General features: G+C 37.0%; 1 protein-coding gene across 1 annotated transcript in view; it reads right to left on the bottom strand.

The window, feature by feature from the left end:
- The window catches only part of TM9SF3 (transmembrane 9 superfamily member 3), a 34,581-nt gene that overhangs the window by 3,513 nt on the left and 3,898 nt on the right, over positions 1 to 27,170 (bottom strand). The window contains exons 2-14 of the mRNA XM_060769218.2: positions 24,168 to 24,363; positions 21,350 to 21,472; positions 15,855 to 16,015; positions 13,524 to 13,601; positions 12,229 to 12,360; positions 10,992 to 11,158; positions 8,839 to 8,933; positions 4,939 to 5,069; positions 2,916 to 3,055; positions 1,481 to 1,549; positions 1,224 to 1,370; positions 489 to 572; positions 296 to 372 (exon numbers count right to left, since the gene is read on the bottom strand). Of these exons, the coding sequence (XP_060625201.1) occupies positions 296 to 372; positions 489 to 572; positions 1,224 to 1,370; positions 1,481 to 1,549; positions 2,916 to 3,055; positions 4,939 to 5,069; positions 8,839 to 8,933; positions 10,992 to 11,158; positions 12,229 to 12,360; positions 13,524 to 13,601; positions 15,855 to 16,015; positions 21,350 to 21,472; positions 24,168 to 24,363 (1,600 nt within the window). The remainder of the gene's footprint in view (positions 1 to 295; positions 373 to 488; positions 573 to 1,223; positions 1,371 to 1,480; positions 1,550 to 2,915; positions 3,056 to 4,938; positions 5,070 to 8,838; positions 8,934 to 10,991; positions 11,159 to 12,228; positions 12,361 to 13,523; positions 13,602 to 15,854; positions 16,016 to 21,349; positions 21,473 to 24,167; positions 24,364 to 27,170) is intronic.

Below are 27,170 nucleotides of genomic sequence, written 5' to 3'. Positions count from 1 at the left end.
AATAAATTATATTCTTTAGTCATTTAGAGCTCAGCATTCAAGCTCCTGTCCAAAGTTCTGGAAAGTTATTAGCAAAACATTTTTCAAAGATCTACAAAAAATCCAAAATACTTAAAAACAATGGTAAGAAATTAGAAAAAATATTTTTTAAAACTGAATATATTAATTTGAAATCTTATTGGCTTAGTCCCAATTGCAGTTGACCCCACTGAGTCAACATCCAGTGATTCACTGGCTCAATTTTAGAAGGAAAGAACAGTATGATTTTAGGCTACTGAATACATTATGAACTTACCACACATTATTCCAAGGGCTGTGCTAAATACTGCCATATAACCAAAGTAAAATGATGTCTGAAACAAACCATACATCCTGGGGAAAAAGCAAAACAGGCAGAGTTTTAGTATCTCCAAGTTGCCAATTACTAGAACATTTTCTGTGAGGCTTATTTTAAAAAATGAAAACGCAAAATGTCAAAAGCAACGTACTTTGTCTTGAAAAAATAGTAATAAAAGGAATACATGTAAACATAGATTGCAGTTGAAGCAGCAGATAGAAAACTTGTCCATTGCCTGAAAAACACAAAGAAACAATTAGAACAGACAATTCATCTACCAAACGGTTTAAGACTATTTTTGACAACCATTAAACATGAATGTATTGTTTTTTTTATTTTGATTAAAACTGAATGTCCTATTCTCCCCTTACATGAAAAAACAAATCAGCATGAATACTTCTTGCAGCTTTTGTAAAAATATTTTACAACATTTCTCTTGTGTCTAAATATTCTCTAGTCTCTATGGCTGTGCTCTTCTTGAACGACAATTTTCCAGTTCTCTCTTGTTCACACACAATAATAATATGTGTTGAAATTTCTTCAATGCCTTTAGAAATGAACAGTAATTAAAATTATGTATATATAATAATATATAGTTTAAGACCGAGATCTATATCCCCCATCCCACTCAGCTCTCCTCCCAGAAAGGCCTGCCTGGCCCTAAGGTAGCCATATTTTTGCAGCCAGGTCTAGATGCTTTTCTATTTCCACATATTGATGGCACATGGTTCTAAAAGTCTAGAATTATCACCACTGCACTACAAGTACACTACTTTTATTGCTTTTTTAAAAAAAAAAACCCTTTTATTATCTTAAGAGTGTTAAAATGTACTCTTTCTTTGAAACAGACACCTAATAAACCAAAGGAATAAGTTACAACACTTACCACCTATAATCCTCTGCATTCAGTAGAAAATATGTACAGACGATTGTCACACACACAGTTACAATGCAGAGTATAACCAGCACCAACATCATGAAGCCATAAACATAATAGATCTTGTAAGCCCAAAAGGAGGTGAATATAAAATACCTAAAGACCAAAGAAGAATGTTCATTGCATGTAAACACCTTTAATTAAATTAGCCTTAGGAGTAAAAATATATGCAAAAGTTTGAAAAATTATCAAAGTAAGAGGCTTACATTTCAATGAAAATGGATCCAAATGGAAGAATCCCACCCAAGCAAACAATAACAGCTGGTTCCATAAACCTGGAAAGAAAATAAGAGTTGATCATCCAATGTGATCCAAAACAACAGAGAGAGTTAAAAATGGAAACTCAGTGAGATCAACCAAAGTTCACAATACTGAATTAGGGACAGCAGCACATATTTTGGAGCAGTGCATTGACGCAAAGGTGGAAGCAACTGAATTCTGGCAAGAACTCTTGGGTGTGTGGTTCCTATATGTGGAAAACAGGTGCAACTGTATTCTGGACGGGGTTGCACTCTATCTGGGGGATCATGTTCTCAACCTGTGGGTACTGATGGATCTATCTTTGGCGAATGAGGCCCAACTAGAATCCCCTTTGTCCGCGTTCGCTAGTACACCAACTGCAGTGGTTGTTGAGTATAGTCCAGTATAAGGCTGAACTACTACAATGTGCTCTATGTGGTGCTGCCCTTAAGGCTGATCCAAAAAAATGCTGCAATGCCTTCTAAAGAGACAATCTACTGAAAACTCATTAACACTTGTTGAATTGACTAATTTCTATACACTACCAGGTGAAGTTTGAGCTTTCATTATTAGATAATAAAGTCCTAAACAACTTAGAACATGGTTAACTTAGAGACCACCTATGTCTTTTAAAACTAATCTGGACAGACAGTTGTTCAGAACAAGGCATTCAGTATAATACGCGCAATGCTCTTTCACCAGAATGTCAACATACTCCAATAACCTTTAATTTTTAATGCATGCTAAAAACATTTATTTGAGAAAGTATCACTTATTTAGTTGACCCAGACATGTTTTTGACATTTAAAAGAACAAATGTGTTATCTGTATATTCATGTTTTGTGTATAATTGTGCAAGTGACCAGTGCTATGGAATACAGCTCCAGTCACCTGCAATTTATTCACGAAGGGTTTCAAGAAGAACTGGGTAATGTATTTATGTACAATAGAGTCTCACTTATCTAACCTTTGCTCATCCAACATTCTGTATTATCCAATACAGTCTGCCCCCCGCCCGGATCCACAGCTGTTTCAATACATTGCGATGTTCTGATGCTAAATTCGTAAATACAGTAATTAATGCATAACGTTACCGTGTGTTGAACTACTTTTTTTATTGATTTGTTGTAAACCATGATGTTTTGGTGTTTAATATGTAAAATCATAAATAATTTGACGCTGAATAGGCTTTTCCTTAATCCACCCTTATTGTCCAACGTTTTTGCTTATCCAACGTTCAGTTGGCTCGTTTATGTTGGGTAAGCGAGACTCTACTGTATTTTATCTTTTTATCTGACATGTGTGCTTCCTGGGCAGTATATAACTAATACATGAATAGTTTCATGGACAATCTGCTTCACTGGGTAGACAAATACTAAGAAATTCTACTTTTTACTGTACCATTTTTTCTCTGGGATTGGACGAGGGACAGCATTAACTCGACAAGGAAAGTTAGGTTGACCTGAAAGGTTTCGCCCAAGTATTGTGCCGACAAGGTTCAAAGGAAGAATAACGAAGAAACAGATGCAACACACGGCCACCTGTAAACACAGAGGATAAAAAGAGAATATTTGAAATGCATCTTCACATATACCTCTTTTATCTACTCAGATAAGTAACAGTAAAATATAGTCTCTCAGAGAAACAATACTGTCAAAAGTCCCTCACCACGAACTATTTCAATTGTGGAGCAATAATATAACTTCTCCATTCCTCCTAGAGAAACTCCTATGTTTATAACTTAACCTCTGAATGTTGCACCCCAGGCCTGGAAACCTCTATGAGCCTTTGACATATTGTAAAATATATCAATAATATAGGAAAAATTCAGGAATAGAGAAAGAAGAGGTATATGCAAAATGGTTTAGCAATAAGCAAAAATCCAACAGGAACCCAATGTCTCATACAGATTCAAAGGTAATACAGGTCAGGAACAGCCAAAAATCAAACGAATAGCTTAAGTTCACAAGCAAAAGGTATACTTAGTAAAACTTGATCACAAATACAAAAACAGGAACGTAGAAACTTCCAATATACCTTAATCCCAAAACTAAAGGCTTAACTAGAAACATGAACCAGGAACTCAGGCCTAGCTTCTTACTCCAAACGCTACATTGCCTGAACTAACTTTAAAGTAAACAACTTGCCAATTAAAAGCCACCCATTAAAGCATTTAGTTTCCCATGAAATCTCTCTCCAACTTTCCCAAAGAAACGCCCTGCTCTGCGATGCCTATTGTCTGTTCCAATTTGTAAACCAAGGCCTGTGCTGATTTCTGTATCTCCAGGTACTTTTTCCTGGGAGCCTTCTGCATCACTTAATTCTCTGCTCAACTCCTCCTTATGAAATGTCTCTGGCTGCTTTGATTGACCTTGAAGGCCTGCACATTCCCAGTCAGATTTCTCATTAAAAGAAGCATTATTCCCTTGACTTAAATCTTCATCACTTTGTGCCTCTGGAAACCCCACAATCCTCTCTAGAAATCAGTGAACCCATCAGTCTCAGGCTGATCTATGACACTGAAGCGGCTGTCCTTCTACAACTGCCCTCACACATGACTCTGTTAATAAAGGCTCTCTTGGGAAACTGAGCCCACACTAAAGAGTGTTTGGGTACCGAAAAATTGGGCAACAGTAAAAGTTTTCTATCACCTACTGGCTGTTTTAGACATTTCCATGAATCTGTTGTGTAGTGTTTACAGTTTACAAGTGGACACTGTAGGAGATGCTTAACAAAAAGAAAAATCATAGTGTTTAGCAAGCGTTATAAATGCTGATTTATTGTCGGTAAATTGTTTTGGTTTTTATGCCTATTTTATATACTGCTAAACCTGGGGTCACATAAAAATTTCTCAGGCCAAAAGGGGTGGAAAAGTTTAAGAAGGCCTGCTCTAGAGAACTGGACATTGCATTTCAGAAGCATTCCTAAACTAACTGCTCTCCTTTAGGGAATAAAAAGATAGGATTTTCAATTAAAATGTCAGGTTTTAAAGCTATTTTTGTACTTTACTAATCTACCAACAGCTATAAGCCTGTCTTTAGAAAATGGCAAATAAAAACTGAACGTGTTACAAAAATGATAAACAAATCATACAATTGCTGGTGAATGTGATCCAATATCAAACAAAAATGCAATTAAAATAAGGACGAGTTTTATGTGGCTGATCCATGAAAGATTTATTCTCTCTGTATCCTTCACAATATTGTAACTGTGAAAAAACTAAGTTCCCAATTTTAATCAAAATAATATATTTGGAGCTAAATGGTTAGGGTTTAATTGTTAAACCAAAGTTTCCTGCTTTGGCATTGATTTAATCTAAAGTTTCATATTCAAATGTCTACCTATTCTGAACAGCTGAAGGCAACGTATAGCTGTTTTAGTCATTCAAATAAGTTCAATGGGTAGTGACAATTAAACTACTCACCATTGTTCCAAAAGGAAGAGCTCTTGATGCATGATAATAAATGGCAATAAAGTTAATGAAGAAGGCAGTACCACACACCATTGCAGGAATAAGGAATGCCCCAATGAACATCTGCTTTATCCACCGCCTTCCTGCAAAGAAGCACATGTCAATTCATCTGAGATTCAGGTTATCCACTACAGCTCCCAAAGCACTGTATTATGAGATGTCACTTAACAAATAGCTGGATTGTTAATTAGATACAAGGAAAGTGCTCTGTACATTTAGTATACATAAGGCTATTAAGAGGTTGTTGTTTTTTAATTGGGGGGGGGGGGAGAATTGTTATCATTTTCCATATTCATAGATTCAAAATATCCACTTCTTGAAAAATAGTATTTTAATCCAAAACCAAATTTTGATTTTGGACACCATTTTTGTATACCACTATATATAATTGAACTTCAGCATCTTTGGATTTTGTTATCCAGGGGTGGTCCAGGGATGGGGGTCCTCTGTATTAGTGTCGTCATTCAGGTATGTCTGACACATTTAGGCAGAAATGATTGATAGATCACAATCTACAGACCAATTTTTCTTCTGTATAAGCACAGAAGATTGCATTTGAAGTGTTACTTTCAAGGAATTTTCTTGCAGAAAAGCTTGTCACAAGAAATAATATTGTAATAGTATAAGGAGCTCAAACAAATGGTTTCTGTATCATTTCATAAAACGTTGAAGGAAACTCCATGTCAGAATTGGACTCTTCAGGTAAGGAAATGTTTCTTGTTCACTGGACCACATGGCATTACAGTACAGTACAATGTAACTATGTCTGTCCTGCTTTTGTTACCAGCCATCTAAGCCTCCACTTTTCTCTCTAACTGCAATTCCTTCTGTCCTTTTCCCCAGTTTGCAACAATTTTGGCATCTCAATGTCAGCTGTTGTAGCTCCTTCAGATAATATAAAAATAATTTATCAATGATATAATTTGCTCTTTCTGAATGTGTCAAAGTACAAAAAATATTGGCAAGAGAATGTTAAAATACCAATTATTTATCAGTCAGTTAATCTGACTGTAAATCACTCTGACTGAAATGTAATAATTTCAGTAATGACAGCCCTACTATTATTCTTTACTGGATTAGTAACAAGCAGAACATTTCAATGTTACAGAACATCTTTAGGTATTTATTCCAGGAATTTAATTTTAGGACTCTCCAGGTGTCCTACAAGATAGTGCCAAGACTTTTGTACAAGACAGTAAAGACATCTTGCTTACCTCTGTAGTCTCTAGCAAGTGAAATGGTTATGTATGTAAGAATATCCACAAACAGTAAAATACTATACAGGCAGTCCCCATGTTACAAACAAGGCAGGTTATGTAGGTTTGTTCTTAACATGAATTTGTATGTAAGTCAGAACAGGTATATTTTTAAAGTGTAACTCCAGCCAAATATATGTATGATTGTGTGTGTAGCTTTGGATAGCTTAGGGATGGATTGACACGCCCACAATGTTAGTTTGTCTGGGCCCCTGTTCAGAACATTTCACCTCACTTGTTCCTCTCATAATTGGATTTTTAAAATTTTGGCTTATTGTGGAAACAAGGATTGGTGAGAATTTATTTATTTATATCACGCTTTTCTCCCACGATGGGTCTCAAAACAGTGTACAGCATGTAAAATCAAGACAATTACAAACAAAAAATACAAACATGAACCCCGACGAATGAGAAATTAACAATTTAAGACATTAAAACATTAATAATTTTTCCCCTGAGAACTAAAAGAGCAAAATAAAATAAAAACATACCAGTTAAAACCCATGTAATGTCCTATTCCTTTATGCCGTGAAACAAACCAGAAAGCTTCAGTGGAGACCCCTTTTCCCCATGATAACCCTTTCAAGAGTGAATTTCCCTTCCTAGGGGTAGATTTCTCTCATTTCCTGTTGTTTTACCCCCGTTCTTAACTAAGAGTTGTTTGTAAGTTGGATGTTTGAAACTTGGGGACTGCCTGTACTCTTGTTAAGTGGATTCAGAGCTAGATGACTGACAGCATTCTCACTGATGGCTATGTATATATATATATATATATATATATATATATATATATGGAGTACTATGTAAAAGGATTCTGTTCTTGGTTCTGTGCTGTTTGACATTTTTACAGAGCTGGATTACAGAGTGAAATTTCACTTATCAAATCAGCTGACAACATGAAGTTGGGCAGGGAGACATGAGAGACAGCAAAACCTAGAATCAAATTGATTTTTAGAGGCTAAAACTTTGGACTGAAACCAACATGGAATTCAACAGAAAAATGCAAAGCCGTGAATATGGTTATGTATATATGAAGCATATTTTAGACTACACGTTTTGCAAGCTGGTTGTTTTTTGTTGCTGTTAAGTGCCATGTATACTAACAGTGCTATACAGATTATAATGATGATGATACAAATAGTAGGAGTTAAAAGAAGACGATAGGGACAACTGGTTTGGCAACAGTATATATGAGGAGTTTCTTGGTGGGCTGAAATCATGAGCTAATAGTGAAAATGCAGTTATGAAAAGTCCTAATGCAACTGTAGGATAGAATAAGGGAAGCATAGTGTCCAGGTCTAGGAAGTAAGATTTCTGCTTTGTTTTGTGCCAGCTGCAAAACTGTATCCAATACAAGATGCCACATCTAAATAAGGGCATTGGGACAACTGACAGTAGTCTGGAGATGGTTGAGAATATAGATGGATGAAGTCTGGAGATTATGGCTGAGTTAGTGTTGGGTATGTATGCCAATCTAATTGGGCCTGCATAGACTGCACCAGCAGCAGGCTACCAGCACGATTAAGAAACTGGGATGTGGGGAAAGTCCATCAGTCCTGTTGGAAAAGACAAGAGTGATGTTGCTTTGGGGGTAGGGTATAGAAGGGAGGCTTTGACAACTACAATGCTGCCTGAGGAAGCCAAGCTATCCTTCTTAATAGACCCTGTACTCAAGCAGATTAGAAATGTCTTCTGATTTAGCATCTCAAGGAAACCTGTCTCTCTGGGTGATGGTCTCACTATTTTTGTTCTCCCTCCTTCAACTTATGCATCACTGCAAACTTTGAACAATTACCCAATATACTCCACTATAAACCGACCCGAATATAAGCTGAGGCACCTAATTTTACCACAAAAAAACTGGGAAAACATACTTCCTCGAGTGTAAGATGAGAGTGAGAAATGCAGCAGCTATTGGTCAATTTCAAAATAAAAATAGATACCAATAAAATTACATTGAGGCATCAGTAGGTTAAATGTTTTGAATATACATAAAACTGTAATTTAAGACTGTCCAACTCTGATTAAACTATTATTCTAACCTTCTTCAATGTAAATGTACTACTAATAATAGCGGAAAATAATAATAATAATAATAATAATAATAATGGAAAAATAATGGAAATGTATTAACAGTAATAGATTAAAATAATAAATGTAACAATATTAGAATAAAATAATAAATTTAATAATAATAGAGTAAAATAATAAATGTAATAAAATAATAATTACAGAGTAAAATAATAACGTTGACTCAAGTATAAGCCAAGGGGGCTTTTCCAGCCTAAAAAGAAGACTCAAAAACTTGGCTTATACTCGAGTATATATGGTATATAGACTTTTAGATGTGTTCACTTTCTTGTGAGATAATTTGAAACATTACATTGTGACCATAATGTCAGTTTATTCTGTAAAATAATTACAGTAGTCAACCAACACATACCTGATTGGCACTAGATTATTTCAGAAATCAGAAAATTTAAAACAGGATTAATACTGCAGATGATCCCAACAATCCCTATCCCTAAAGTAGGGGAAGGTTAATTGTTTATTATCTTTAATATTATCAAGCAAAAATTGGAATGATAAGGCTTACCTCCCTGCCTGGCATAAAGGCTTCCTCCAAAGTAGCCATTCACTGGGGATGTTGCAGCATAAACAAAAATAGCGGTACTTAGCATTGATCCTCTCCTAAAATGAAAGACATGTATTTTTGGCTACACAAATGATTGTCTGAAGTCTACGAAAGGAAAAATGTTACAGCAGTTACAGTATAAGAGTTGATTGTTTAGTTTTAGTTACTTTTTAAAAAGGAGGAAGAGGAGGACGATGAGGACAATAATGAGATGGGCCACAAGAAAACAAAAAGAAAATAAACTATCTGCCTGAAAATGCCAGTATGATGCATCATAAAAGATGTTAACTATTGAAAGTACTATACGAGTTAATGGCTTAGACAATCACATTTTTATATCAGAAGCATTAAAACTATGCTGAAGGACATGAATGCATTTGCGCACAAACACACATATATACAAAACACCCAAGTATAAAATTCAACAGCCAATATGTGTGTGTGTGTGTTAAAGTCACCTCTCAACTTATGGATTTAAGGGATTTTTAGGCAAGGAATACTCAAGAGGTGGTTGAGTTAGAACAAATTTAAATCGTCACATTTGTGGCATGATAGAAAGGGTAATGGTAGTAGTTGTCATGGGAATGGTATCCAATGATTTCAAATATTGGTGTGCATCATGTGAATTGCTTATTTAAATATGGAGGCACTCGCATCAGTCACAAATAGCATCGCATTAACTCAGTGTGAAGTAGCTTGTTAACATTGGTTTATGCTTCTTTTTTCATGGTTGGACTGTTATACTGTATTGGATATTTTTGACATCTGATTTTTGGTGCACTAAAAACGGCCTGACCTTTGGAGCCTTTCCATCCCATGTGTTGTCTTTTGTCATATAATCCAGGGATCTTGTTCTTTCCCCAGTTAGTCTGCCAGCTAGAAATCCAACAGAGTTTCCGAGACCCACATTTTTGTTTCTTAGCTAAACAATTCTATTAGCAAATGTTATCATGGGCCTACCCAACAGCTAGCTGTGCTGCCAAAGGTAATATAAACTCACCAATGAAATTGTTACTCATATCTGGCTTGTTTATTGTCCTCTCTTCATGCTCATTAACTCCCTACTTGCTAACAAATATAATTTGTGATCTATTTTGGCTAAGATTTTGTCCTCCACAAACTGGGGAAACCATTGTTTTTCTCTGTACATGTTACCAGTTTAATATTTCTTGGTCTTTTATGTCAGCTACTTTGGTCTAAAAGGGAGAAAGGAAGTAATGACTGAACATTGCTCGGAGGAGATAGGAAGGGTTTGTTAAATGTTTCACGTTCCAGGTGCAAACCTGATTTGGAGTGGGCTTTCCAAAGTAGAGTAAACAGAAGCATTACATATGATCCCAACTTTCAGGGCTAATGAATGCCTCTTTTCACAAAGGAACGATAAACATCAAAAAAACAAACTGAATACATTTAATTTGACTGAATGTTCAGATTGTTTTGCTCAGTCAAAACACTTCAAAGTTTTGATAGGGGGCATTAAAACTAATGAGTCTGTTCAGGTAGGTTCAGTGATTTATCTTATCAGAATTTAAAATGGCAGCTTCCTTGAGCATTCTACACCATTAGCTAAAAATGTTTGGTAGAAGATCACGTATTCAGAGAACAAGACCAAAATAACAGCTTTTTAAAAGTTTATATTAAAATGAAGAGGAGCATTTATAAAATCTGTGAATATTATTTTTCCAAAATGACCAACCACCATTCACTGAGTTTGTGCTCCAAAGATACATTTATCAGGAACATGGCTTTTCAACCCACAAAACAAATCCAATTATCTTAATGGGTGCAAGTTCTAAGACTGTCTTATGTTCCGCTTTAAATTCAAGTCTTAAAACAGTCAACACCCCAGGAAGCTTCTCTATCTGACCTTTGAAAGACATCACTGAGTAGAGTATAATAAAACTGAGCAGTGTTAGGGAATAACTACTGGTTGTGATGCATAAGTATAGTGAGAATTAAAAGTAGTGCCTCTTATCTACTAAGTGTAAAGCAATTGCTCCAATAGGAACCACATGTTAAAACTTTGAAAGACTTCCAAAATAACCATACAAGTAAGTCAATTTGCTGGATCACAGCCCAAAAGCGATGATGAAATTGAAAAATAAATCACTCACTCTGTGTACAAGTCCTCCAGCATTGCAACAATGATCACAATGAAAGACACCGCAAAGATCTGGCAGCCAGAACCAATAAGGGATGAAAATATTAAAGGATGACTAGATGGTCTGAAGACGTCTCCATGGACTTGCTTCCAGCCATATTCATCACCCAAATCTCTATCCTGCAAAAAAAAGTTTGAAATTAATCACCAAAGAGAGGTTGAGCCCAGTTAAGTAAATATTAACGAAAAAGAAACTAAATCCTGTTAGACTAGAATAGACCATTTAATCAACATTTACCTACATACTGACTCACCATTTTACAATAGGTCTACTGTAGCTGGGACTAATCAACAGGATGTTAGCCAAGAAGTGTTTTTTCTCTCTCAAAAAGATACATGTTTATAAAAGCAGATTAACTTCCCTTTATGTTTAGATCCTCCAGATGACTTAAAGAACTAATTAATTTAAAATTCCAACACAGCAAATGTATTAATTAGAGACCATATTAATGGCTGAGACAAAAAATCATTTTTTTAAATAGATAGATAACAGCTCTACAATTTTTTTAATGTTGACCCGGGGATAGAGGGTTTTGGAAAAAGCTAATTGCAAATAGAATCTAAACACACTTTTTCTGAAGGTTCAGTTACTAGAATAGAGCAACCACTGGTGCAATAGATTAGGGTTAAACCCTTGTACCGACAGGTTCAAATCCAGGGAGAGCGGGTTGTGTTCCTCTGTCAGCTCCAGCTCCCCATACAGGGACATGAGAGAAGCCTCCCACAAGGATTTTAAAACATCAAACATCTGGGCACCCCCTGGGCAACGTCCTTGCAGACAGCCAATTCTCTCACACCAGAAGCGACTTGCAATTTCTCAAATCGCTCCTGGCATGAAAAAAAGTTACTAGAATCTCCAAAGAAGACTAAGGGCTCTTCCACACAGCCATATAACCCAGAATATCAAGGCAGAAAATCCCATAATATCTGCTTTGAACTGGGTTATCTGAATCTACACTGCTATATATTCCACTTCAAAGCAGAAAATGTGGGATTTTATTCAGATGTGGAAGGGGCCAAAGAAAAGCCACTACTGGTCAATGTAAACAACAAGAGACTAGATGGAACAAGATCTGATATAATATGAGGCAATACCCTATGTGAAAACTGCTGAGAGGCCACACTTGCATCTTGAAGTCATTTTCTGACAATCAATTAAAAACACAAAGAGTTAAACAAAATCCAATTACCATATCATCCATTTCTTCTTCTTTACTATATCGTGCGTAATCTTTTCTCAGTGTCCTCATTAAAATCATAGAAACCAGGCCCACGAGGAAAATGACCATCATGAAGGAATTGAAGATTGAAAACCAATGAATCTATTAAAAATATGGAATGTGGTTAATGTTTATTATTTTTTAAAAACCATCTATAAACTGAAATCAAATATTCCTGCCTAAAATGCAGGTTGCATTCAACCATCTCTTGTAAGAACAGAAACTCAGAGACCTCTCACACTTTGAAGCATTTTAACTATATCATGGCACTTCAAACACTTTAGAGATATAGTTTTAAGATTAGATACCAAAATGAAAAATGTGACAAGATTGTTATCAAACTACATAACCTCCATATTTAAGGAAATCAGAGTTGTACAGGCAAGGGTCGCTCATTCTTCCCTTTATTTTATTAGACCACTTTACTAACAATGGCAGCCAACTATAACAAACAAAAACATAAGATTAAAAGGTATAATTGCTCTCTGAAGTATTTAAAGTGGTCTGAGTTTCCTCTCCTACTAACAGAACACTGTTCTTCCCATTATGAGATGCATAATCTGATACTCAAAGTGGCTGTAGAATGTGAAATCTAAAATGTTTGTTTTGAACCTGATCATCAAACTAATTAGATAATTAGGTTCAACACCTTATTATGGCTTTGACCTGATGAACACACACACACACATTTTGTAACTCTGTAATCAAGTATTGGGATGTGTAGAATACAAGAGACAAATGAATACACCATATTATAAATTTTATTTTTAAATTTTAAAAATATTTCCATACACTGAATATATTTTTATATTTGAGAGAAGATGTGTATATTCTGATATAAAATCTTCTAAAACTGGATGCACAAATTACTATTCAAGATCTTTGTAGTGGAGAGCACTCTTAAGTATATGTGTTACATCCTCTATATATTCAAAATTAACTCTCCACATTGTACAAGACATTTTAAAATAAGTTTTAAAACAGATGCAATTGTACCCTTTATGATGGCATCATCCCCATCCCACCAGCTATATAACAACTTTGTAACTACTTTTTACAATTCTCTTGACCCTAATTAAGAACTGAAAATGCTGACTGATATGGACACGACACACTTTAACCATGCTTTAACCATGATTGCATAATAAATACAATAAGCATATAAATGTATGGTATTTATTATCTGCCCTGGGCTTCTGTAAGAAAGACTAGGATACAAATCAAAAAACAGATCAATAACATACAATGAGTAACAAAAAACATACCCTGTGTTGAAAGAAAGAGGGGTCAAGGTACTTGTCAAACCTATCTTCAAACTTCACATCTGACCTTTTCCATTTCACCTAGGAAGAAATTATATTTGAAAATATAATATCCACAACCATGGGATATAATTCATACAATATTACATTATGAATCTACAGAGCCCCAGTTCAAGATAAATGAGTGCAGACATCACACTAGAACACGAACCTTGCCTTGTTGTGTATAGGCAGTATACTCATACATAGTCCTTGATCACAAAACAAACCGCAGACTGTAGTTTGTTTAGCATGAACCTGGCAGGTGCCATCTCATGGGTCTGTGTCTTGTCTCAGCATTAAGAGAACAATTTGTGGCTTCTTTTAAGGTTAGTTTACTGGTGTGTGTGGGAGAAACAAGCCAGAGTGTCACCTCCGGTCAGGTCTGGACATAATGCTAAACAAGGTAAAGGGTTTTCCCTGTCATTAAGTCCAGTTGTGTCCAACTCTGGGGGTTTGTGTTCATCTTTATTTCTAAGCCGAGCCGGCGTTATCCATAGACACTTCCAAGGTAATGTGGCCGGCATGACTGCATGGAGCACCGTTACCTTCCCGTCAGAGTGGTACCTATTGAACTACTCACATTTGCATGTTTTTGAACTGCTAGGTTTGCAGAAGCTGGAGCTAACAGCAGGAGCTCAAACCGCTCCCCGCATTCGAACCTGCAACCTTTTGGTCAACAAGTTTAGCAGCTCAGCGCTTTAACCCACTGAGCCACCAAGGGCTCCAATGGTAAATAAAAGCTACTGTAATAGTGGCTTAAATAACAAGCCAAAATTCTGCAGGATTCTCCATATCTGGAGCCTGAGATCACTTCTTAACTTTGCAAAATTGGAATACATCGACCAAACACAAAAACTGCTGGTCACAGGTCTCTTTTTATGGATTTATCCCCTATGCTTTCAACAACAAATTGTCATGGAGGGTGCCAATTATCTATTGTTGCTTTTGCAGGCTTGTATCTTTGTAAAACATGCACACACACACACACACACACACACGAGTTTTGCATTGTCTATGTAGACTAGCAGCTGAGATATGGCAACATAGGTTGTCATCTCTCACCACTCCCTGTTCAACACTAAAGAACTAAACAGGGCAAGCTTTTAAAAAAAGTAAAAGCAGTGAGGATAACATTTCACTGTGAAGCGATTTCCATCCTGTAATTTGCTGGGGTTTTTTTAAATCATGTCAGTAGCGACTAGAGAAAATGCAAGTTGCTTCTGGTATGAGAGAATTGGCCGTCTGCAAAGATGCGCCCAGGGGATGCCAGGATGTGTTATCATCCTGTGAGAGGTTTCTCTCATGTTCCCGCATGGGAAGCTGGGGATGACAATAATACTTCCCTGGTACATTAGGCTAAGCATTACATCACCCCTCAATGTTCTTGGTTCACATGAGGACAGCATTGGGGTCCCAGGACATTCCTTCTCTCCAGCTGAAGCTCCATCTCTTCTCCTCCAGGTGCCTTATTGCTTCAATAAGTTGTACCCATCTCTGGCTATCCATTAGTTGCAGCTAACTCTACTCTAATTCCCATCTGCTCTAATGCAACAAGCGCATAGCTATATGAAAGGTCTGTTACTTACAATGAAAATATAGTTTTACAGTTGAATATAAAAATAAGGCATAACAACAGGAATACATCAACATCTCCAAGATGGCAAATCCTGAACATAGAATATGTCAAGACCTAAACATAGGATCTTGGCACATGTATGAACTAGCATTACTTCCAAGGTGTGGATTTAGAAAGCCAAAATTGTTAGGGAAACCCAACAGACAATGGTGGGCGGAGGAAAGGGCGAGAACAAATACTTTAATTTGATTTCAAAAAGGAATTACAATAATTATTTGGTTATATATTTTAATGCTCAAAGTCTAATTCACACAATTCCTGGGAAATAAGAAGGAATACATTAGTTAGCTCCCAATGCTGGGCTGTAATGGAAACCCTTTTTCAGTCTTGTGAAGGAACCACGAACCATAACCTGGCTACACAGAGTGCCAAAAATGCCCCCAGAAAACCTAATCCCAAACAGGTAATCCTAAATCCCATCCTCCCACCCCAATATTAAACAGTGCACCACGAGGCAGCAACTTATTTAAAAAGCTGAAGTACTCCTCCTGGGGCCTTACAGAAGAAACAATTCACTCTCTCTTTTTTTGAGCCAGAAAAAGAGTTGCTGGCAGAGTCTAGAGAGGTTTGGGACCACAAAACACTCATACTTTGCATAACCCAAGGTTACTAATCTTCACTTCTACTTTTGACAAAACGTATTTCAAATTACTTACAGAATAAGACATCTGGATTTTGGTGTTTGGAACCAGTTTAACTTTCCCTTCACTAGTGAGATTCACATCCACAATTCTGTTTCCATTGTAACCTATTTCAAGTTTTTTATATGTCCAGAGATAGTAATCTTCACCATTTTCATCAGCTTCACCAACAATACCTGCAAAAGGAAGAAAGGGGGAGAATTCACTGATTTTTGATGCTCCTTTTGTTGTGGTTGTTGTTGTTAATTAATGGTCCAAAGCTATAGCTGTGCAGCCAGGGCTGTCTTCAATTATACCTAATCAAAGTAAATGTTGACACCCCCCCCCCCCTAAACAGGTTTTATAGACGGGAGTAGAAGAACAGTTCTATCCCAAGGAAATCCTCATTTTGCATAATGAATCTGAATTATGCAACCTATAGGAATTAGCACAGTGTATGTTGGTTTGGCTACTTACAGTCAAAGAGCAGGGAGCTATTGAGAGTCCCAAACTACTAAGACTGCTAGATCTTTAATTAAGCCTCTCTGTCTTAAGCTACTGGTATTTATAAGGAGTTAATCAGTTATTAATTAAATCTGAGTTGTCAATTAAACATGTCTGTACATATAAAAATACAGATTTGTAAATTAAGGCACGATATAATATACAAAGGCTAACATTTCCTGAAAAAAAAATTCTGAAAAAACTAGTCATCCTGCTTAGTATCATTATGGTAACAAGCCAAAACCAAAACACCCTTTTGAAAATATCATTAGCTGTATCACCAATGTAATTTATTTTCACTGATTAAAACTGACCTTCACTAAACTAACTATATCTCCAGATGGTTAATCTACTCAAGCAGGCGGATTAACATATTACAACCCTACTTAAAACAAAGCTTTCCTATACCCTCTGTTCTTAAATGTATAAAAAAGAGGAAGCAGGGAAGGAATGTAGCAGCACCTTTATGTCCAACTTGTTTGCTGTATTTTTTTTTCTTCCTTCCTTCCTCCTTTTTAAGATGCTAGAAACTAACACAGTCACTTTTATGAAACTTTTTCCTTAAATGTACCTGAACCTTGCCTGCTGAATGTTCTCTCATCACTTTTATTTTTTTATTAAACTGGGAAGGCTAACATCCTTATGTGAACATGAAGGTGGTTACTGACCTCCAAATCCACTCTCCTCAATTACAGAACAAAAAGAGGAAAGTAGGACAGGACAAGTTTTTCTTCAACCTCCTCTACCTTTATGGGAAGAGTGGGAAAACTGTGTCACATCCACCTGCCACTCCTGAAACCACACAAGCCCCAGGTCTCCTGTGGCTTGAAAAAACTTGGCAAATGGGTGGCAAGAGTATACCCATATATTCTAGCAATGTTGAATTTGATAACTGACAAGGGAGAGACTGGGAAGAATTTGCAGCTACTTCTAATGTTGGCTATGAGAAAATGCTGGACCTTATCAGCAAAGCTGCTGAGAAGCTTATCTACTATGTACCATTATTTATTTATTTATTTTTATCCCACTTTTCTCCAATGGGTGGGATTCAAAGAGGCAAACAATGGTTAAAACAACAGGAATTACATGATACAAAAAGCACAACATCACAACCCCAAATAAAACAGATAAACAAATAGCACATTACATAAACGAACACATTACAACACATTACAACAAACTTAATACGACAGGTACAATTAAAATTTCTTGGGCCTCAGGCCATTGAGGTTATCCATAAAAACATTATACAATGTCATTTATCACAAATAAATGGTGTACTCTGGCCGTAATGTATCTTAGTGCCCAGCACCAAAAGAACCTATGGAGAGGTCCACAATCACGCTTAGTTCTGAAACAAGGCAAGTGAAGAATTCTACAAATAACTGAATATGCACACTGACAAATCACAAGATGCAGAAAAACAGCGCATTTTAATGATATAATGAAACACGTATACAGTGGAAAATAACTAGGGCAAATATGAATGTAATATCAGCTTTTTATATATGCAGACCATGCTGGGAATAGTGTTAGGGAATGCATTTTGTGAATTGAACATAATGTGACAAAAGCTGTATGGAACAAGTTACTATAAAAGCATAATTTTTCTCCTGTCTGATTCATCCCACAGTTGGGTACCACTTGTACTCCCTAACACTGTGGCTTTGCCTTTCCAGAGCTTCTTCACCTCCAAAAGAGAGAACACAAGCCCATAGAGAGCATTCACTGCTGCACTGAAGAGACTGTGAAAGCTGGTGCAATTTCTTTTGGACCCCTGGGAAGTCAATAGAGCCACCTAACTCTGATAGTTCCTAAGGTTCAAAGGGCACTTTTAGGTGAAATCTGTTTACAGAATAACAGAGAAGCGGCACTCTGCGTAGGTTTTGTTTTAGAGCAGTGGTTCTCAACCTTCCTAACGCCGTGACCCCTTAATACAGTTCCTCATGTTGTGGTGACCCCACAATGATAAAATTATTTTAGTTGCTACTTCGTAACTGTATTTTTGCTGCTGTTATGAATTGTAAATATCCAATATGCAGGATGTATTTTCATTCACTGGACCAAATTTGGCACAAATACCCCATACGCCCAAATTTATACTGTTGAGGTGGGGGGGGGGGGGGGATTGATTTTGTCATTTGGGAGTTGTAGTTGCTTGGATTTATAGTTCAATCAAAGAGCATTCTGAACTCTACCAACAATGGAATTAAACCAAACTTGGCACACAGAACTTCCATGACCAACAGAAAATACTGGAAGGGTTTGATGGGCATCATCCTTGAGTTTTGGAGTTGTAGTTCACCTACATCCAGAGAGCACTGTGGACTCAAACTTGGCACAAATACTCAATATGCCCAAATGTGAACACTGGTGGAGTTAGGGAAAAAGAGACATTGACATTTGGGAGTTGAAGTTTTTGGGATTTATAGTTCACCTACAATTAAAGAGCATTCTGAACCCTACCAATGATAGCATTCGGCCAAACTTCCCACACAAAATCCCCATGACCAACAGAAAATACTGTGTTTTATGATGGTTTTTGACGACCCCTCTGACACCCCCTCACGACCCCCCCCCCAGGAGTCCCGACCCCCAGGTTGAGAAACACTGTTTTAGAGGAACATGTGTTGAGATAGCTGGAGTGAAGAAAAGGGGGCCAAACACCTGGTGGAGAGCACCCCTTTGCATACCAGAAGTAGAAAGACAAGAAGAGTTTCAAATCTTGCCAGGTACATCACACAAACCATCAGATATTTTTATCTCCCTTTTTGGAAACAAATATGAACAATAAATAGCTTGGTATGCAGGCTTTGAAACAAAGCCATGTAAAGCATAGTTCCATTCTAGGATTGAGCAAGAGTAAAAAAAAAAAAAAGTAAGGCCCTTGTTCTGCTTCTAGTTTTAAAGGTCACATATCTAATTGTTTCCTTCTTTCTGGAACTAAAAAACTTGAGAATTCCCTGTCTTATAGCTTCTGTTACATTTGAATCCAGTCCAGTGATTTATTTTAAGCTTTCTCACAAGCAGAAAAGGTTAGTGGCGCTGCTAACACAACATAATTTACTGTGTTGGTAGCAATGGGGAGAAACACTATTGATAAATTGTATGCATGCATGCTTCAAATTGATTGACTGTCCTGGGGCTTTCTTAGGCAAGGCATACTCAGGGTGGTTAAACACATCACTAAGGTTGATGACTAGAGCATGAATGATGAAAAACCCGACTTCTATGCAGCAAGATGCAATATAGGGGACATTTTTGTTCCTTCAAGGTGACAGTATGTGCAGTGAAGAAAGCATTGTTTGCTGCACCTGCAAATTCATGCTCAGCCTAGCTATTCAGGGTTGGTGAGAGGCCTAACCCAGGTACCCTCTTCTCTGAACCTGCTGTTAGGACCTTCAATAGCTCACTGTGACGCCTTTAATGATCATTTAACAGATATTAAGAGCTGATAGATGTTATCATTGCAGTTGATAATGGGCTGTATAGTAATTCTGGTGATACCTCTGATGTGGACAAGCTGCTGGGGCAAGTAAGAAGAACAACCTGTTTTTTCAATCCCTGCCCCTCTTGGCTGGTTATCCAGGGAGGGGCTAATAAAACATATTATTAATGCACCCCTCAGGGAAGGAAACTTCCCATTTTGTTTAAAAGAAGTAGTAGTTAGACCACTGCTGAAAAAGTCCTCCCTGGATCCCCTGACCTAAGTAATTACAGATCAGACCACTGTCATGTGGCATCCCACAAGGTGTCATTCTATCCCCAATGCTTTTGAACAATTATATGAAACCATTGGGAGAGGTATCAAAGGCATGGGATGAGGTGCTATCAGTATGCTTGTGGAACCCAATTATATTTATCAATTTATGAAGCTAATCATTTTATTACAACTGTAAGATCTGTTTTGAATTGAATATTTTTTTGAAGTCAGTACTAAGTGCAACAGGTGATTTATAATTCCACTATTTCATGCTTTATCTTTAAAATACAGACCTCGGCTTTGGGAAATATGCTTGAAAAATAGCAATTATATACATTTTACACATTATTCGAGTTTTACCCATTTTTGTATTCACTATTGCATTTATGCCCTACACATGGTTTTTTCTTCTTTAACAACAATTTGTGATTGCTTCAGTTGTTAATCAACCGAAAATCAATTGTAGCACTTAGAATCATGTAAGCCTCAGCAAAGTTATACAGTCAAATTGTTCAATGTAAACTACATTCCTTTTCCAAGCACTTCATATTTATAGCTGCACACAAGTAAGATCATAGTGAAGTTAGATTTTAGTAAATGCGCATTCTGCAGCTTGCAAAGATACAGAAAGGCAGATGACAATTCCTTCACTCAGATATCTTATATCTCAAGACTTCAAACAGGCTCACAAGAAAGCTGAATTTCCACACTAAAATAAGAGCCATAAAGAACAATCATGCAACCTATGTAGTCTGGCAGGGAATGCCTTAATACAACCATCTAAATAACATCTACCCATCCATTCCTATCCTTACCTCAAGACATACCATCCTAATGTGTTCCTTAGAACATGCCAACACTATATACTAACTAAAAATCCTCCCTCCCAATGCTTTCCTCAGAGGGGAGGCTGGGTAAACAGAGAAATTGTCACCCCCACAAAGAAACACTTGCATCAGATCCTGGGAAAAGAAATGCAGACATTCAGATCATAAACATTTTCATGAGAAAATTAAGAAACACAGTGGATACAATGGTACTGATAACTATGTCTGAAGTCTAGTGGATGACCAAGGAGATTAAATCCAGCTCACACATAACCACAGTAAGATTAGGTGGTATCACCATCAATGAACGTAATAATTCATCGTGGCTGTTATCCACTAAATAGCAAAAATAGAAAAGATGTTATTTATCCCATGCCTATTCACCCTAAAAGGTGCTTAAGGAAGATGACTGAAGGCTGGACCAGAAGGGAAGTGAAATGAGGAAGGATAAGATCAGAGAAGGGTGCATAATATTTATGGTAACAAACTTTTCTTACCCCATATTGGCAAGTCATCTATATACATCTGATACCAATAGTGATTTTTGATAGCATAAACAAAAGCATCTCTTATTTGTTTATCCAAGTCTATTTCACAGTATGTGGTCTGCATTACATCATCTGTGGAGATCAAAACAATGTGTTAACAGTGCTACCAGGAGTCAACTAATATTTACATCAGTACTACCATATGCATTTTATGGAAGGAATCCACTATTTCAACGTAAACCTTACCTTGACATATGGAGCCTTTTATCCTGCGCTGTTGCCTAGCATCCCTGATTTGTCAAAGACTAAACTATAACAACAAGGCCCTAAAGCCCACCCGCTGACAGGATCAAATCTCATCACTTTTAAGTAGATACACCAATGCTTTTCAGGCTATCTGATGAGGGAGACTATTGTTTTCCATTGTTCCAGGAACTGGCAATAAATTTCTGCTCACTGAATGTCATTCTTTTCTTCTTGAATAGTACTGATGTGCATTAAATAACCATTTACATTTCTTCAAAGGCACATTTTCTCTTATTACATTCCGACAAAATCACCAGTTGTTTAGGACTGAGGGACCTTTGTCTTAAAAACATTCTGGTGTTATAACTATTTATATAATCCAAAACAGAAGCTATGTGTAGTGTTCATGAATATACTGCAAATAGATGTGGTTTATCATAGAACAGTTGTACAAAATGGAAGAATTTGCCATTTGATAGTCTCTTACAGTTCATCACATGTGAATCAAATTGGCCTTTATGGCAGTATATCAGGATTTGTAGATATAGGTCCCAAATAATTAAATTTCTTGGAGACATTAACTTAAATCCATTTTTTTAGAGCTGACATTGAATCAATGGGAGATTCAAATTAACATTTGCGCAAGTTCCAAAATGTGGCTACACAAATTGGACTCCCGTGTCCTAATTTGATTCCCATGTCCTAAATGTTTTCCTTCACCTTAAACTGGAGTGTGCATTTGACAGGGCCAGGAGAAATAATAATAATAATAATAATAATAATAATAATAATAATAATAATAACAATAACTACTTTATTTATATTCTGCCTTATCTCCCCAAGGGGACTCAGGATGGATTCCAACAACAAAAAGTCAAATAATCAATGCCTGAAACAACGATAAATACGAATGCAATAATCTACCAGAACCCAAAATAAACCAACATATACCACAATAAGTCCACATATACCAAAATAAACCCACATATATGATCAAATTATAACATACAACATAAAAGAAATGGATTCACTTGGTCAGGAATGTCTTCTAAAATCATACTTCTCTTGTTAGGTGTAACCACATTTACACCTAACAAAACACTTTTGCATTACTCAGATTTTGAAATATTCAAGTAAACTATATATACTGTCTGCCATAAGTCCAATAATGTCTACAGTCTATCAGTTCTATGCAATTTGGTAGCCTGGACTCCATCCAGCATTATTAAGATAGGCAGACCTAGGCTTGCTGCTGTTTTTCGGAGTAGACATGAGAAAAAAGACTATCAGCAAAGTTGTAGGAACACATTTAGTCTCAGATGTCACGTGATGGCTACAGCCTAGTCATTTTTTAAATGTTAGCTGGGAATCCGAAAATCATGGCTCAGTGGGTAACAGCAACTGTCCCATTCCCATCCTCATGTAACTAGATTTTTTTCCTTTTCATTTTAAGTCTCCTCTGGAGGTTTTTAAGCAGATGCTGGATGCGAGTGCTTTGATTATGTGTTCCTGCATAGTTCTTCCCTGACCAAAATGACCCCAGAAGCACTTTAGTTTATGGCTCATGCAATTAAATCCTTCCTCATCCCGGTTCCCCATCATGACAATCCTTACATTGCCTATCTCCCATTGTTTTTACATTTTTAAATTTTATTCTGATGTGGCCCTGCCCTGTGGATTTTTGTGTTTGATGTTTGATTTTATATTGCTGTGTTATTTTTTTATATTGGTTATTGCATTTTATGTTTTGTGTATACTGTGTTTATTGTGCTTGATGGGCGTGGCCTCATGTAAGCCGCCCCAAGTCCCCCTGGGGGATATGGAGCGGGGTATAAATAAAGTTTTATTATTATTATTATTATTATAGCAGGAGGTCGGACTGGATGTCCTTTGTGGTCTCTTCCAACTCTTGATCCTATGATCCGTGCTTCCCTTTCCCTTTGCTTTCCCCACTAATAGTTTGCAACTGCCTTTTTCGAATGACTTCAAATACTTTGCACCTCTCTTTTCTGAATTAATGAAAAGAGAGGGATGAGGGAACCTACGTCTCATCAGAAATTGCACCTCAAGCACTCTGAAGTGGTCCCCAAAGCATCCTTCCCTAATGGGTAAACTGTGATGGATATGTGTGTGTGTAAGCAAACAAATGGCTATGGAAACATGTGTACAGAAGGACTGGTGACAATGAAAGCCACCAGTACCTGTTCCTTAATGCCTGCGGTACTTCAGTCAGCAGAGAGCTTTATCTTCCCATTGCCAAAAAACAAACAAATGCCAGTCAGGTTTAATCAACTCTCAGCTTAATGCCAGTTTAAGCTTTTACTAAAGTAAAAGCAGATTCAGGATACTTAATATATGAGGGACGGGAGTATGAGACATTGTGGCCTGCTCCTGAAACCTAAGCCATAACTAAATAGCCACAGAAACTAACACTACAGGTAGAAAAGTGACCAATAAATAATTGTGTTGTAGTAGATAAACTTGACTATAAGAACATGATTATAACTAAATGTTTTAGGGCAGGAAAAATAATTTACAATTCTATAAACTTTGACAAAAACACTTTGTTGATTTTTTTTACCTTTAAATTTAATGTCCAGACCACTGAACTCTAGTTCAACTCCTTGGAGTGCCTCTCCCAGAGTTTCATGATAATGACCAATGCTTTTTTTTGATCCACCACAGAAGGGAAGAGAGAAGTATTTGTATGTCTCCTGGCGATTGTGATATGGTCCTACGGTATTCATCCATAAAACAACTTCTTCTTTGTCTTGGTACTGAAAAAAAAAACACAATGAAAAATAAAAGAATTATAAATAAGTACATTTGTTGAAGTGGAAGAGATACTCATGGGGAAATAAAGGGAAAATGTTAGAAATGTAAACAGAATGGAATTAAATCTGTCTGCATTGCATCCATTTTCTGCTAGTAGCACACTGTTTCGACTAAACCGCATTGGCTGGGCTATCCATCAGCCTTAGCTAGCATGGTCAATGGTCAGGAATTAGTCCAAATATCATGGATTGGTAATTTCTGATTCTTTGTATGTTCCTGACCAACAGAGCCAATGTGTGTCCAACATCTGAAGATCCACAAATTGACAATTTCAGAGGGTACTGGGTAGCTTACCCTAACAGGTTTAGGGCTGTTTATCCGAAAGGCTTGAGGCCAGAAGTCTTTTGAATTTCAGATTTTTTAAAGATTCTGAGGTATCTTGGATAAGGTACCAAAGTTAAAGTGTCTTATGCCCCTTATACACACAACCTGACAACAGTTTTATACACAATATTTTAAATAATTTTGTGTCTGAGCTAATGTTTATATACACTGAAGAGTAAGAAAGTGAAGTGTCACAATCTAATCCATACATGTGGATAATTTTGGATGTTGGAATATGTTGGCCTTTTGAATTCGGGATAAGGGATGCTCTCAACCTGTATTAACCAACTACATTACAGATTAACTGCAATTTTAATATTTGTTTGAGAAGATCTGGAAATTCCTCCTGAATCCTAACATCTTTATCCATTCAATACTGGTTTCACGCAAAGGCATATTTTGCTGCCCATTGGAGAAACACCAGTGCTTTTACCCTCCTTTAGCAGATATGGAGATACTGGGCTTCTTCCCAATACTGTGAGCCCACTGTGAAGAATTTACCTACAACTTCACAGGTAAAATTGTTCAGGTTAACTCTGTCTTGAACACCAGTGTTGATACAGGTAAGCTGGATGTAGTTTCAGCCCTTGCTTATCACTAGCTAACACTTTTTGACTTGTGCTGCCTGAGGATGTGAATAGGATTCTTGAAGAAGCAAGAGCCATCATGCACATACTATGCTCTTAAGCTTCCTGGTTTATTAAGCAGGCCAGAGGGGTATGGGAAGTGAATGCCTTTTTTATAATGAGGCAGGATACCAATATGCTTGAAAGAAGCTATTGGAAGACTTCTTGGGGGAGAAAAAACCTTCCCTGGATCCCCCTATATTGGTTGATATAGGCCAATATGCAACCCATTTCTTGGCAAGGTACTATGAAGTATGGTGGCTTCCCAGCTCTAAGGATTTCTGGATAAATTACCTAAACCCATTTAAGCCTGTTTCGGACCTGGTTATGGGACAAAGACAGTTTGGTCATCTTGGTGGACAACCTATGCTAGGAACTGGACACACAGTGTGTACCCTGTTGGCCATGTATAAATATGTACGTGAAGAAAAGTCATAGGGAGGAGGGAACAGGCTTGTTTTCTCCTGTCCTGGAGACTAAGACGTGGAACAATGGCTTCAAACTACAGGAAAGGAGATTCCACCTGAACATTAGGAAAAACTTCCTAATGGTGAGAGCTGTTCAGCAGTAGAACTCTCTGCCTCAGAGAGTGGTGGAGGCTCCTTCTTTGGAGGCTTTTAAGCAGAGGCTAGATGCCATCTGTCAGGGGTGCTTTGAATGTGATTTTCCTGCTTCTTGGCAGGAGGCTGGACTGGATGGCCTACGAGGTCTCTTCCAACTCTATGATTCTGCTGGAACTTCTTAGTGGAATGCAATACTATTGATTACATGGTTTCCTTCTTGGTTACCTTGTAGTCTTTAAACAGATGTTGAATGGCAAGTTATGAGGGAAGTCTCACTCCTGGATTCATACAATGGCAGAAAAAATTGAACAAGATGACCCCTGGGATCCTTTTCAACTCTATGAAGCAACTCTATGAAGCTTTTCAACTCTATGAACAACTTTTGCACATACTGTTCTCTTTTTTGTCACTACTCTTCACATTTTGCCTATAATTCATATGAAGGCATATTTCAGTAAACCCATTTTTTACAAAGTCTCTTTATGCTCATTCATCTTCTGACTAGCTGGAATTTTTTTAACAGAATCAGGACTGGGAGGACAGTGAAGAAGAGTTGGAGAAACGGAGACTGGCTGTATGTCTGTTTGCAATAAAAGATGCACTAAAATGAGCTGAGAGAAATGTAATTTTAATTTAGCAATTCTACAAAAATGAGTACGTCTGCCTACTACGGGCAAGGTAGATTGCAGTTATTGAAAATGCATGAGCAGCTCAGCAGAGAGAAAGGGGGAAAGCTGATAAGTTTGTCACACCAGCTAAATCTAGGTCTTAAGTTTGGCCTCAAAAATCATAAGATAGGAGGAAGCGAGTGAAGAATTTAAAAAATCATCCCTTGGGTACCTTTTGGAAACAGCTTTCAAATGGTCTCTAGAAGCTTCACAATATTTTTGTTTAGTTATGCAAGGCTGAATTGTTTCATTTCATAGAAACACAGAATCATCATGTTGGAAAAGACCACAAAGGGCATCCAGTCCAACCCTCTGCCATAGAGGAACACACAAGCAAAACAGTCCCAACATGTGCATGCTGTTCTCGACAAAAAAATGCTGAAACACATTTAATTTCTGGGTTTTTTGTGGAGTAGGGATCTATCTGTATTCTTTCTATATTATTTCTGTAAAAATACCTAGAAACCCATCTACATTATCTGATATATGTAGTCAGTCTTTCATATCATCCATGGCTTGAAAATATTTTTATAACATTTCAAAAGCAAATCTTGACGTTGCCATTTTA

The sequence above is a fragment of the Anolis sagrei genome, chromosome 3 (genome assembly GCF_037176765.1).
Source record: "Anolis sagrei isolate rAnoSag1 chromosome 3, rAnoSag1.mat, whole genome shotgun sequence".
Taxonomy (NCBI): domain Eukaryota; kingdom Metazoa; phylum Chordata; class Lepidosauria; order Squamata; family Dactyloidae; genus Anolis; species Anolis sagrei.
The sequence above is the reverse complement of the archived record's forward strand: the minus strand, read 5'-3'. Positions and strand labels throughout refer to the sequence as shown.